Raw genomic sequence first — 14,251 nt, forward strand, 5'->3', positions numbered from 1 at the left:
ACTAGTACTGACCAGTGAGAGGAAGAGACAGGCTGTCTCTGCCTTCTTGGGAAAAGATTTTACAGTCTGTAAACTCTCGGATGATGGAAAAATAAGTGGGTACAGTTCTTATAACTGCGGGAGTGAAATAAAGTTATTCACCAAAGTGTGAAGCTGCACCACTGTGGACTATATAAAAATCTTCAAGACTGCATTTAACCCTCTCAGTGGGACATATCGTACATGCAAGTATAGCCGAATTCACTGCATAGACGTCGTCTTTAAGTCACTTGAATCGGGATTCTTTTTCAGATGGTGCTTCACTTCTAACGTCAGGGTTTTATGAGAGCAGAGTAACGGTCTTGAAATGCTTTAAGCTACATACATGGTCTTAATGTGCTGATTTTTGGTCACAGTTTCTGACATTTATAGCCAGTTAACGGAGGAAGGAGAAAAAAATGGGAATGAGAGAAGCTTTATTGGGAATTCGGCTGTACACTTTGCTGCTTTCACAAAAGATGCATGAAGGTGTAACTTTGGAATAGGGGCCGATGCCCATTTAAGTTTAGTTGAGTGTGTGCATGGAGAAGTGTTTTGATCCCCAGTCGAATAATTTGTGTGTGCCAGCTCAAACTTGAGAGCTTTGATTTCATATGATTTCAGTCAGACTAACATGTGCACACTGTTTTTTGCATGCATTTTAAAAATGTGGCTTTGGTCAGACTAAAACAGTGAGTGTCTTGTAAATGTCGTGCCTGTACCTTCATCTTAGTAGTCTGAGATAAGTAAACTTCCAGCAAAGTTTAGCCTGCTTTTACTATGACTCCATGTCTTTCCTCTCGCAAGTTCACATAAAACAGTTTCCTCACAAATAATGTTCAAAGAAATACACTAAAGACCTCTTTCTTTCTCTTGCTGTGTCTTAATTGATACTCGGATAGGTATGAAGCAGTACTGTAGAGAGAACTGTGGAATGTTGGGTATTTTCTTCTCTTCTGTCTCTCCCTTTCACCCAGCTTCTTTTTAAAGCTCTTGTGTGTGCGTGTGTGTGTGAGAGAGAGAGAGAGATGTCCTGCAGGCTGAGCAGGTGCACATTACACAGAAAGACAGGGCCCACTGAGCAGAGAGAGGGAGGCGGGGTCGGCTGGGGGTAGACGGGTGAGGAAAAGAGGGAGGGGTGGTCTGTCTTCATAGGTCATACAAAAGAGTCAGTGTGTTCTCTCTCTCTCCCAGTGGGCTCAGTGAAGACAGAAGTGGTGGAGGCAAGAAAGAGAGGGGCCCTTTGGTCGCATTGTCCTCACGTAGCCTGTAACCCTCCCATCGCACCCCCGCCAGCGTGCACCATCGTCACCCCTCACCCAATGGCGCACTCGCGGCTTGTCTGCAATATGTGGGTGTCTGCTTCACCTTTAGCTTAAGGAAGGACGCGTTGAGGTTGCCAGAGATGTACGAGAGCCTCGCATCAAAAAGGAAGGATGAACACAACTCAAGCAGCTAACTGTGAAAATGTAATGCGGAGTACTTAAAGAAGTCTCTTTACACAGTCATATTAGAAAGAAGTGCCTCCTTTCAGGGGACAAGAAACAACTCCTTGAAATGTTAAACATTAGATGTTTAACATAATGACTCAATGCAAGGTTTGGTTATGGCTTGGCAAGTAGTAGATTAGAGTGGTTATAGTGAAGATAAATCTCTCTTGAATGAATTTAAGTTAATCTAATGCCCTCTGAAGCGATGGAAAGTGACTGTGTGTGTGTGTGTGTGTTTAAAGCCTGCATTCCTAAGCTTGCTGAGCCGTAGCTGGGTGATTAATAGTAACTCGCTGATTGTTTAAGAACTGAAATTCCTCAGGCCCATTTTTTTCTTCTGCTTTTAGACACACACACAATAAACACACTCCGGCGCTCAGTTACCCAGGTGCTCTGTGACATAGTGAGAGCACGAATTAATATAGCACATAAATTGGCAATATATATACGTTATACTTTGTGCTGCTGTTGGACTTGTTCATGTTTAGATGTTGGTTAGACACTCAGGGGGAATTCAGGGCACTGAAACGTTATCCATAACCAGTTTTCTCTCCCTCTGGGTCTCAGTCTGCAATCTTGGTTTTATTCTGAATGCATGTGTCCAACTCTCATTTCTCCCCTGGTAGTGATCTGGGGTCCTTTAAAACTTCCCATAATGCTTATTTGCGTCTGTATTCCAGTACTCTTTTTATTTTGAGGTTTTAAAAATGTCTTTTCCTGTAGGCTCATACCTGTTACTGTCATAACTTGTCCTGTCAGAGGTTGTTGGTGGGGGGGGTGGAGCTTATCTGTACTGGCATGGGGTGGGAGACAGTGTTACACAGATGTAGACTGCCATGTTTTCTCTCTCTCTTGGCTGCGGTCAATTCAGATCCACAAATGAACCTTTCATGCATGTTTTTGGACTGTGGCCTGAACTCACTCTCAGACTAAGAGAAGTGGAATCCTCTGATCTGATGAAACAAAAACTGAACTATTTGGCCGCAATTGTGGGTGTAGGTGTGGGTAAAATCAAGCACTGAGCATTATGTAGTTCACACCATCCCTATAGTCAAACACGGTGAAGGCAGCGTCATGCTTTGGGAATAATATTCTGTGACACAGGCTGTGAGAAAGGCACTGATGGAAAAAATATAGAGCAATCCTGAAGGAAATTAATTTTATGGTGGGTCTGAAAACCGACACCTTTATCTATATAGCACATTTAAAAACAGTGTGAGTGCTAACTTCAACAAGTTTAGTAAGTAATGATCAACATGAAAATAACATTAAAATCAGCATATTTATCAGTATGCATGTATTAAACATAAAATGGTACCAATAACGCCATACGGTGGATGTAAAAACCAATTAAGCAACCAAAGAAACGATTACCACAAATGTAAATGTAAAAACAGATATCATCATTACTGCCGTTAGAGCAAATGAACAGTGAACTTTACAAGGGTGACCTCAGAGAGTAAAGTAAATGGTGGAAAGTTTAATTAAGGGTCTCAAAGCACCCAGGATGCATTGCACACTATGTTGAAAACAGTGTATTTAAAAAGCATACTTTATGTATTTACTGTATGTATATATATATATATGGTGTATCAAATCTTGCACAGAAAGAGCTCTGATTGTTGCTCTTTATGAAAAGAGTAATAGGTCTGTGTGCGACAGATAAATTGCTCTGCTCTTTGCGTTTATGGTGTTTTGGTCCCATAGTCCTGGCTTGGACCACTGAGAATTCCTGATGTGGTATCCTGGCAGTGGATGGACGTCCATGGCCAACATGGCAGGAGAGAGATAAGAGTATCCCAAAAGCTCCGCTTTGTGCTTTCCTTTGGGCTCCCTCCAATACAGCTTTCAGAGAAATGGTGTGAGATGATGTCTGATTGGAGAGGGTAGCGGGTGCAGGAAGCACACGGTGACACAGATACATTCATTGAGCTGCTCATCCTCTGAGAGCAGAGCTCAGCTGTGAGCAGACATCATGATCTCAAGCAGCAAACTGGCTTGGTGGATTATTCATAGAGAGAAAAAAACAAACGGAGAGAAATACTTCAAACATTTGCAGGAACACTGATTTGTGTATGCGTTTACACTGATACTGTATATAGGAGGATGCATGCTTGAAGCCAGGAGCATATTGCACTTTTAGAAGGAAGCGTACTGTGCTTCTATGCCTGTGTGTGTGTGTGTGTGTGTGTGTGTGTGTGTGTGTGTAATCCTCTACCCTTCCGGTGCCCCATGTAGTGTTAATGTTTTAATGTTTAATTGAGGCTGACAAGAAAAGCGATAGTGTCAAGTAAATGGTTAACATGCTGCTTTTCAGTTCTCACAACTTTGCCTCTATTCATAGCACATTATGTCAGAGGACTGTGTATTTTTATCCCATATTTGTAATATTTCTTGTGCCCTTTTGATGTGTATTTATAACAGACAGTTAGAGACACCTAATGGAATGACGTTTTATGCGTGTGTGTGTGCTGTGTTTTGGTAGAGATGTACACATTTGTTGCAGATATGTGACATATTACCAAGGACTTGTTTTGATCACATCATCACATATTAACTTACATTTGCAGCTCTTGCAAAAGGAAGGCAGAGTGAGGGGAAAGTGAGGGAGGACGAAGACTTTAAAGGAGTAGGGATGGATGCCAACCAGACAATTTAAAAAAGTGGGCATAGCCGCGGTAACACGAGGGCAAGGCTCTCTTTGGTTGAAGGTAACAAAATCCCCCAGCAGCCAAAGTAATTAGCGTGTTATTTTTGTTGGAGAGGGCAAAATCTGAAGTGTGACATAAAAAAAGTTGATGTGATTTTGCAAAAGCAAAGATGTGGAGTGAAGGTGGTATGTTTTTTTTTTTTTTCAAACTTTATCTGAGAGGAGACTTACTGTCTCAGACTTAATTATTTCCATTTCTGAGAACATATTTCACACAGATAATCTCCTGCTGTCCTGCACTCGTGTGAACTGGCAACTGCAGATAATGTGAAACCCTAATTCTCTGGACCGTCTCTCGTGCTTTCTGAAAACGGCTCCCCCACAGCCTCTTTTACTTGGTTAGAAATTACTCTTCTCAGTCTTTGGTGCTCCCTCTATGCCAGTATATTTTTAGCCGGAATATTACCGAGATAATCCCATTGTTTTGTTCCGCTGACTTCGTGTTTAAGTTCTCTTTTTGTACTCTTTCTCTTTCAGGACTTGGCTGTAGAAAGACTCCCTTGTCGAGAATGTTCCTTGTCTCCACGGTAACAGGCCTAAGGCAGAGCCAGAAAAGATTGAGCCAAACTGGTCCCATCACATCCACATCCTGGGACTTAAAAGTGTGAAACGGGGGCCTGAAAATGTTTGTCTGTTTTAGCTTAAGGAACACTTTAGAAGGTATTAAAGCACTCATTTTCATTTTTGAAAACAAATAGCTATTTAAATGCTTCTCTAAAGACAAAGAGGTAAAAAGCTGCTTTCTTTAATTCAAGCTTTTCCTGGATCATTATGCTTTATTCATTCTCACTGACGGGGTTGTAAACTACTCGGCATCAGCTGGTCTGAAAGAACTCCTGCGGCAGGGTCAGGATGCACCAGCTGTTTAGCCAGGTGCTGGGCCAGAGGGATCTGTCCAGAGCAGGAGATCTTTTCTCTCTAGAGGACACGGAAATCGAAGAAGGCCTGTCTCAAGCTCTGGACCAGATCAAGACAATCTCCTGCTCACCGGTGAGTAGGCATGTTTAAATAGGCTCAAAACAATACACAAACAGAGTTTATAACGATTCAAAGAGCTGCGGTACAAATTTAATGAATTATTTATGTTCTTATGCATGATTAATGTGCATTGTCCTTATTTTCTCATTGTATTCTGAACACTGTGTGCTGTTGCTCTCTGCCGGCTGACAGGACTATTTGACCAACGACAACGACCAGGCGGTGGTGGAGATTTGCATAACACGCATCACCACAGCTATCAGAGAGACCAGCTCCATCGAGCGACACAGCACAGCACTGGTGGGACTGTGGGAGTCGTGTCTGGAACATAACCTCACCCCTCAAGGAGAAAACACAGAAGACACACCGCACGCCAAAATAGCCTCTGACATCACCAGCTGCATACTGCAAGTAAGCCCCCTCACACACACATGCACACCTTTTGTTTTTTCTTTTGTTGTTTGTCCCGGAGCACTTAAAAGTGGAAACCTTTGCACATACCCATCAACACCTGGAGAAATGGAGCAGATGCGATTTCTCAGGGATATGTCCCTGTTTTGCGGCCAATGAAATGAGGATAGTCCACACTGGAAAAAGGTCTCATTAGAGTTTTGCTAACACTGCAGCCAGTGGGACGAGCAACAGACTGTAAACCAGATTACTGTGTGTCTACACAAATGGATGAAGTAAAGACACCGAGACATTTGTAACATTTTTTTTTCTTGTTGTACATGACTCGTCTTTATTTTGGTGCCAAGTACTTGATGGCACTCTTTCTGTTTAAGGCCGCATGAAACTGCCATGGCAGAAAGACAAGACATCAGACTCGTAGGCCGGTCATTGCACTTAAGAAGTTAAGTTAAACCGGTAAGCTTGTGACCAGATTAAGCATAACCGAGCATCTGTACTCTCGCTCTCAGATTTCCATCCGACTGGTCGGCCACCCATGCATATAGGTTTGCAGTCCATGCACGCAGATTTGTAAACTGAGCACACAGGTTTGCAAAGCGCCTCTATCCTCTGAAAGCAAGAAATGTTCCTGGTGTGTAGCAGTCCTGTTTGGGCACAGTACAATCGCTCATGTATACAGGCAGCGGTTCCAACAACTCCAGTTAGTCTTTTCATGTTACCTGTTGGTATCACATCAGCTTGCTTGGAACCTTGACCAAGGTGGTGCTGAAAAATGAACCAGTACCAGGTACCATCTGCAGTGGAAATGAGTAAACTCAAGCTTAGCTGCGCTTCACCATGTGGAGCAAAAAGTTGCATGCCACTGTAAATGGTTGCGAGCTTTAAGGGGATTCGCCTCTTCTGGGAGACAATGAGAGACGGGTGGCTACAGCACCACAGAAGTGTGTGTTGATCAGTGCTGGATGAATTTTCCCATCCATGCATGTATGCATAAGAACCTTTTTTTGTTATAGTTTGTCAAAGTGAGATTATCTCCTGTTGCATAGTTTTCAACATGTCTTTGATTCTTAAGGAATTTAACTGTTGTCTCAGTTTGTCGCAACTGTGAAACTGAGTTAATGAACTGGAGAAGTCAAACTATCCACTTGCTGAAAATCCAAATGTAAGAAGCAATTAATCAACTTCTGTTCTTTCCTTTCGAATTATCGTTTGATCCTGTAGATTTGTCTCAGAACAGCTTGAAGCGGCATTGTCCAAACCAACTACAGTATGCACTTGATGGTCCCTTTTCAATTGCTGCAGATAATCACAATCACATCCAATCACTGCCAACTCTCTGGAGTATCAGTGGAAAACATCGGGCTTAAAAGCCACTGACATTGGAAAGGGAGGAAAAAGACAAGAAGGAGTGCAAAGTAGGTGCACAAAATGATGCTAATAGCACAATAAATATACAGATTGATATCAGATGGTGGATTTTGGCTTGGAGAGTAATTACATGAGGTAGTCGCTGCTGAGGGCAAAGCAAATATAAATCTTCTTCTCTACAGTTAAAGGGCTTAAAAGCAGAGGGACTCTCTCCTCCACTTTTTTCCTCCCATTCTCTCTGTTTCCTCAGGAATGTGAGTGTTTAATACCAGTATAATGAGACTGATTCTTCGGGAAATGAACACACACACATGTACGTGACACTAAAAGTTGTGACAGCTATGTCAGCAGCTTTGGTCTCTGGTGTCCTAACTCCAGTCGTTATCAGAGGAGTTCTTCCATCTCTCCTTTACCTAATTTCTCTTCAGGTCTCCATTTGCCTCCGTTTCACTCTGGATCAGCACTCTTGCCTTAGCTTTCCACTGAAGCTACAGATGTAAGCAACAGGTTCTCGTGGGGGAAATGGGTTTTCATAAGTTTGCTGCTTACGTGCAACACCCACTCAGCCACATAAGCAGAACTCTGCGGTTTATGGAGAATTAGAATTTTTGTCCGAATGGACTCCTGTAAATATGCTGAGCCTGACATTTCAAGTGGGTCTGCAAAACAAGATGAAGGGGACAGAGATGGGACGGATGGATGATAAATGATAAATCCGTGCACGAGGGAAAGCTTGAGGACTCTATTGACTCATAACGCTAGCCTGCCATCCTTGTGATCCGAAAATAGCTCATAGAAAACGAAACAGTTGATTTTGATGGTGATTTTTCTTTTTTTCTTTTTCTTGTGAATCCAGTAACTGCACTGCCATCATGTGGCAAAATAGAAGCTCGGCACTCTCTAAAACGTTGATATAAAGCATCAGATTTTTGGGCCATTCTGAACTCGAAGCAGATGCGTTAGAAGGGAATACAGAGATATGAGGTGTGTGAGCACAGATTTTGTATTCTACTGTCCTGTTGAGGGTGCTAGTGCATCTCAAATCCCATTCCTCCTTTTTTTTCCCCCTTAAGATAAGCATTCAATATTGTGCCTCCCCTCCCTTCTTTTCCATACTGTTGTCACATGGTGTACGTCAGCAGTGCAAGTCTGTCTGTAATAATCTGTCTGGTATTCATTGCATTCCTTGACGAAAGCACCTACTTATTGGTGCTGCTTAACTAACGAGTTTGCATAACTTTTCATAAGATACCAAGGGTTAACTATATGCTCCAAATCTTTTCGTACTAGCTCTGTGTTGCTCTGTGTCCCTCAGTTATCCTCACTTTGCTGAACACCTTTTTTGACACCGGGTCATTACTTCTCAAAAAAAGTGTGCTCGATTTCCCCTAAAATGTCATGTTGTAACGAGGAAATGAGGATGTTGGCACACAGCCTACAGGTGTGTTAGCACGTGTGGAAGGTTTAATTTGAGTCTCAAATCAAGGAAAAAAACAGGACACCATGTTTTTCTCAGCGTCGGTTTATTGATCATAAATATGTCTCGGGTCTTGGTTGCTTCCCCAGGTGTGCAGTTAAAAGAACCTTATAGCAGCAATGATCCACTAATCCATTAACACTAACTACACTGCGGTGTGTATTCAGCAGAGGATAAAGGAACCTCTCTCACACTGCCTCTCTCTGAAAATCTGACCCTTTTATCTCCTCTTGTGCCTCCTCAGAACTACAGCTGTCCCTCAGTCATGGTCCTGGCTGTCCCGGTGGCGGTGCGGTTCCTGCAGAGGGGAAACAGGGAGCTGAGCAGGAACATGTCCAGTTACCTTTCTCTGGCCGCTATAGCTAAAGCTGATCTGCTGGCCGAACACACAAAGGCCATAACAGTCAGTGTGTTGGGAGGTAGGACACACACACACACACACACACACACACACACACACACACACACACAGAACATGTTTTCATTTCCTCAGTTTCTGTTACCCCACAGAAAGACAGAGGTCTTCTTACACAAGTGTGCTTTGGTGTGTGCTTTTTGAAACCTAAAGCAAAACAGAGGCACAGAAAGAGCTTTTGAGAAAAGCTCTGCTTACAAAACGAGCCGAGAAAGGATTTTCTGATCGGGCCACTGTGGGGATAATGTGCTTATTTAGGTAGTGGCAGTTGACTGAAATACGTTCGACTGCTGTGTTCGGGATCAAATGTTTTGCGGGAAAAAGGAGTTGCTGTTGTAATCAGAAGTTGTTGTTGTTATTGAACCATTGAGGATGATAAAGATGGTAAATTGCTGCTGTCAGCAATCGTTGTTCCACTGCATCATTTGACACTGAATGGAAATTCATACACAAGAAGTTCCCATAGTTCTTGTTTATATCTATGGAGATGCAGCAGTGACACATTTAGTTTTTATTGTGTTTTTTCTTTGATCAGAACAGCTGATACCGTGTTTTGATAAAAAATGTGTTTCTTCAAATGACCAAAGGCTTGCATAAGTACACATGTCCTGAAAGCAGATCTGTGATCAGACGTAAGGCTTAACGTGTGATGACACTGTCCTCATAACCGCTTTCTTCAACTTCCCTGAAGCTGACCTCCAGTCGGTGGTTCACCTAAGACATATTTCACTCATTTTGTTTTTTCAACACAGACGCTCTGGCTTAATAGTGAAGTGGAGGTCCCTAAAGGTCTGTAGTCCATAGTTAGCCATGCCAGATTTTAGATCCGTTTACCCCACAGATATACCCACACACACACACACACAAACATGAGCACGCACGCATGACTCATTAATACAGGCGAGTCCTGTGCATGGGTTCTGTTCGTAGAAAAGGCTTTCTCCTGACAGCACTCAGGTTAAATGTGGGTAGCTCAGAGTGCGTTTGTGTTTTTCAGTGTGAGTCAAACTGGTGCTTTTGGGAACACGCTGAACTAACACCACACTTTAACACACCCAGTGTGCGGGACTTATCTCCTCACACAGTGCCAGAGTGTTGCTGCCACTGAGCACATTTGGTAGGGGCAGCTCAGCACATGAAACGGCTTAGCTTTTTGCTGTTTGGTTCATTTCACAAATGAAATTAAATCAGTTTTGGGCATGCGGTGTCTAATAGACAGAAGACCCTTGGCACCGGTTGCTCACAAACTCTGGTAAGAAACTATGATACCAGGTGGTTTGTGCCAAGGGAAGAACAAAACACAGGTACAGGAACATGGGACAGGATACATGAAATGCAAAAAATTCTTCATTTACTGCGTTTTAAACATGCATTAGCCGACAGAAATGACTTTGAAATAAGTTCTGAAAGACGACTAAAGAAAGAAGCACCACATCATGTGCTTTCCTTTATAATACATTTTGGTGGCATTACTGCTTTTTTTTAAGGAATAATATGACAACTGGCAAGGCGATGGAGCGGCACGCAGCATTGACTCTCACACTAATGCAATAGACTAATAAGACACGAGCATTGCGTGTCACATGCTTACTTTATTGTTTTTTTCATTGCAATAAAACAGTTTACATAGAGTTAACATCCTTGGTACAGAATATCTGCATTATTGGCCCTCACTGACTGTTACCCTGATATCAATCCCGTTCATTTGATAAATTACAGACGCTAACAAGGCAATCCCACATGGTTGTGTCACTATGTCATTTTAATGTTTTCTTTGTTATTTTTTTTCTAACATTTTCACTTTGCCAGTCCCACACGTATCAGGTTCGTGGATGTTGGCAGCTCAGGGGACGTATTCACTTTGTTTAAAAAATGTGTCCTTTCTGGTAGATTTATGAGAGCCCCAAAGTCATCACACGATATAACACAGCTCTACAGCCCTCTACTCTTTCATTCTAAACTTGGAGAGAAGCAGATGGAGCTAAGAGCAGGATAAACGGAAAGTTCCAGTGTGCATACAATGCAGCGGCTGGTAGCTGTTTAAGGGCGGCGCATTTGCATCAGCTATGAGCAACTTCACCCGCAAAGCATGTGTTATTTACTACCACTAGCTGTGTTTTACAATTGCAGTGTATTACTAGGAAAAAGTGCTATTCATTGATAAAGCTTTTGAAAATGAACAACACAGGAACAGTAAGAGCTTTTCTGTAAGTTACCATTCACCTGCAGCATGTGGATTGTCACTGAATCGACACTATATCTCTTATGGTTTATGATTATTAAAGGTTGTTATTGTCATATGACAACTACACCCACTACTAATACTACAAGTAATACAAATGATTGGAAAAAAAACACAGCTACGTCCAATTTGAAGACCTTGATTGAGGTCCATCAATATGGGTTTTTCTTAATGAGGGATGCTGATGCCCATCTCTAGAAAATGGGGCAGCTGATGACTGATATATGCAGATTTCTGCAGATTTCTATTAATTTATTTGTTGTTTGGCCTGATCTTTTTCCCTTCCATTTAGTAAAATATAAAAGTTGCATGCAAGTTGAATAATAACATATGCTATCAATACAGTTCCAAAGTACCCTAAGGTTGCATTTTCTGTCAAAAAGGAGCATCCTATATCGAACCAATGAGCAATTAAAGCCTTATCGTTCTCACACAAAGTCAACTAATGAGTCCTTATGACAGCGATTCAGCCAAAATGTAGTTTACAACGGTGAACCTTCATTGGAGCCTGCTGTCACTTTGAAACGGGGTCAAAGGTCCCATGTTTCACACTTCTTCTACTGTTTATGTATACAAAGTAACAACACTGTGCGGCCCGTTAATGTGCCTGTCTGTGATCTGGCTTCGTATGTTCAGACATTAGCAGATACTGATTCCAGAAACAATGACGGAGCTAAAGATTTGTCTTGATTGATCCACCGACCAATTAATTGTCCTACCTCTACTGATTTAACAAAAGCTCATTTTGGGTAGGTTACCTCAGATCGTGCATTTTTCTCTCAAGATGTTCAGCTGCTTACAGTTAAACTTAAAGCAAGTTTTATGTTTCCTTGGTCAGTTTTTAAATGTGAAATAGGCCATTTCATGTTTTCATCCCTTTCTGGATCCCCCTGCCGAGGATCATCTGCTGCACACTGACCATTTCAGTCTGGTGTTGACTTCTTTTTAAACAAGCCTGCTGTGTAGCTGGATTCTGAAACCTCAGCATAAACACAAGGGTGAGGTTAATGGTGGGTTCGTTATGCGAGCTCGCAAGATGCATGGACCGCACACGCGTATTTATCACAGTGGCCGAGGCGCAATGTATGGCTACATGCAGTGTCTTCTTTACGCGTTCTTTGGAAAGATACGTGTTGGTGTATGTCTTGGATGTATTTTGTTGTATTTACATTATCTCTGTATTAGTTTGGTGTATAGTAAGCTTTATGAGCATGGGTGTGTTTTATAGTTACAGAAAGTCAACAGCAGGATACAGTTTGAAGGTTTAACAGCTACAGCAGGACTTAGTCATTATCAGATGTCTCAAACCAGCATACACGCTCGCAACATGTGGGCTTGCTTTGGCCCTTAGGGATTAGAAAGGCAGGAGTCCCTTCCCTTTTCAGTAAAACCTGATCAGAAGGTAACAGTGAAGTTTGGAATGTGTCAAAGTTGTATATCTTTTTGACTCCCCTGCAGAGTCATATGTAGCTACTGCACCCTGGTTTGTAAGGCTAACAGATGTGGTGGGTTAGATGAGAGTAAGTGTGTGAGAGTTCTGCACAGTTTTCAGCTGAAGGAGACATATCAGAACATAATAAAGCTAATCTGATTTGAACCTGATTCTTAAAATCATGTCAACACAACCCCATTTCCGAATTGTTGGGATACTGTTTCAAATGTAAATACTAACGGGATACAGTTATTTGCAGATCTCATGAACCAGATTCTTATTCACAGTAGAATACGTATCAAACATTTTTCTGTTTCATGAAAAACATTAGCTTATCGTGAATTTTGGTGGCAGCAACATAACAAGCGGTGCTAAAAGGAACATGTTGAGGAACATGGAGCTCTTTAGTTAACTGACAACAGATCGGTAACATGATTGGCGCTAAAAAACGCACCTTAGAGCATTATACGCTCCCATCCAGACAGTGTCTTTTTTTCAGGGAAGGCTTTGCGTATTGTAGCAAGACGATGGTTTCCTGGTTGAGTAGTCCGGACATCGGGCTGGTTCCGCTTGCTGGCCTGACCTTTCACCAGCTGAACAGCGAGCATATCACCAAACGCAAAACACAGCAAAGAAGACCCAGGATTGTTATGCAGCTATATCAGATGAGAAGAGGACACTTCTTTTCTTTACAGAAAGAGGGAATGCTACACAGAGTTAAACCTAGACTGGTCCCAACTCAATTTCAGGCTGAGCTAATATTTGACATGAAATAGTAAAATGTAAAAATCACTTTCAACATTTGATACAGGCTGAATTGTGAACAGAATGTTGGTTGATGAGATTTGCTCATCGTTGTATATTTTTGTTTTACATTTTAATACGGTGTGTCAACTTTTTTGGAATTAAGGTTAAACAACCTCAGATGAGAAGCATATGACACATTACACTGGGCCATTATTTGTTTTAGAAGAAAACAATCCAAAATGCAAAAGCAGTGTGAAAACTAAGCCCAACCTTCCATGGAAATTAAGACGTAAAGACGTAGCGAGGTGCTACTAATGGAACACATTTGATTAATTGATCATCAGCAATTGTGAGCACCTCAATGAAAGCTGGCTGTTTGCTGGTCTGGATCATTCAGGTGTGTGTTAATGGAGTAGAGTCACAAGTAGAGTATAGAAATGTTATCTTTTATCTTATCCTGACACATGAAACCTCAGAACTGAAAGAGGGTGCACTTTGTTTTTTTACACTACTATAAGCTTTAAGAGGGCTTAAAGTTGAAATGTGCTCTTGATGTGGTTTAAATAACAGGAAAAGGACACACTGTAACTTGAAATGTTTATTCATACCTCACGTTCCATTCATCCATCCATTGTTATGAAAAAATTATGTACAAAATACATTCAATTTCCTCTTCTCACAAAGAACAAAATCAATTTACAATATTATACAAGGCAACTTAGTTCATACAAGGTTAGACTGTGCAAACATTGTTTCACTGTCTTATGAAATTCCACTCTTACTCTTCAAATGAAGAACAAAACCAAAAAAACACACAAACATTACCTAATAATTACATGAGCACTACTGACAAAAACTAACCAGGAAATGGAATCATACGAAACACATGAATGTAAACAGTTTAATGATAACAAGTTTATCTAAGTCTTAAAGAGGCTTTAAAATGGGGAAAAAAAGAAGATA

At 41.6% G+C, this 14,251-nt stretch overlaps 1 protein-coding gene and 1 long non-coding RNA gene across 2 annotated transcripts in view; one reads left to right on the top strand and one right to left on the bottom strand.

Annotated features, from left to right (window-relative positions):
• Positions 1-14,251, top strand: part of veph1 (ventricular zone expressed PH domain-containing 1) — a 69,452-nt gene that overhangs the window by 3,606 nt on the left and 51,595 nt on the right. The window contains exons 2-5 of the mRNA XM_072392723.1: positions 4,696-4,878; positions 4,974-5,208; positions 5,389-5,607; positions 8,697-8,871. Coding sequence (XP_072248824.1) covers positions 5,071-5,208; positions 5,389-5,607; positions 8,697-8,871 — 532 coding nt within the window. The 5' untranslated portion in view covers positions 4,696-4,878; positions 4,974-5,070. The remainder of the gene's footprint in view (positions 1-4,695; positions 4,879-4,973; positions 5,209-5,388; positions 5,608-8,696; positions 8,872-14,251) is intronic.
• Positions 13,874-14,149, bottom strand: LOC140314504 (uncharacterized). The gene is made up of 2 exons (XR_011917145.1): positions 14,103-14,149; positions 13,874-14,069 (listed from the first exon to the last, which is right to left on the bottom strand). It is a non-coding gene; the product is annotated as an uncharacterized lncRNA (long non-coding RNA).

The sequence above is a fragment of the Leuresthes tenuis genome, unplaced genomic scaffold (genome assembly GCF_036924035.1).
Source record: "Leuresthes tenuis unplaced genomic scaffold, fLeuTen1.0.hap1 SCAF_9, whole genome shotgun sequence".
Lineage (NCBI taxonomy): Eukaryota > Metazoa > Chordata > Actinopteri > Atheriniformes > Atherinopsidae > Leuresthes > Leuresthes tenuis.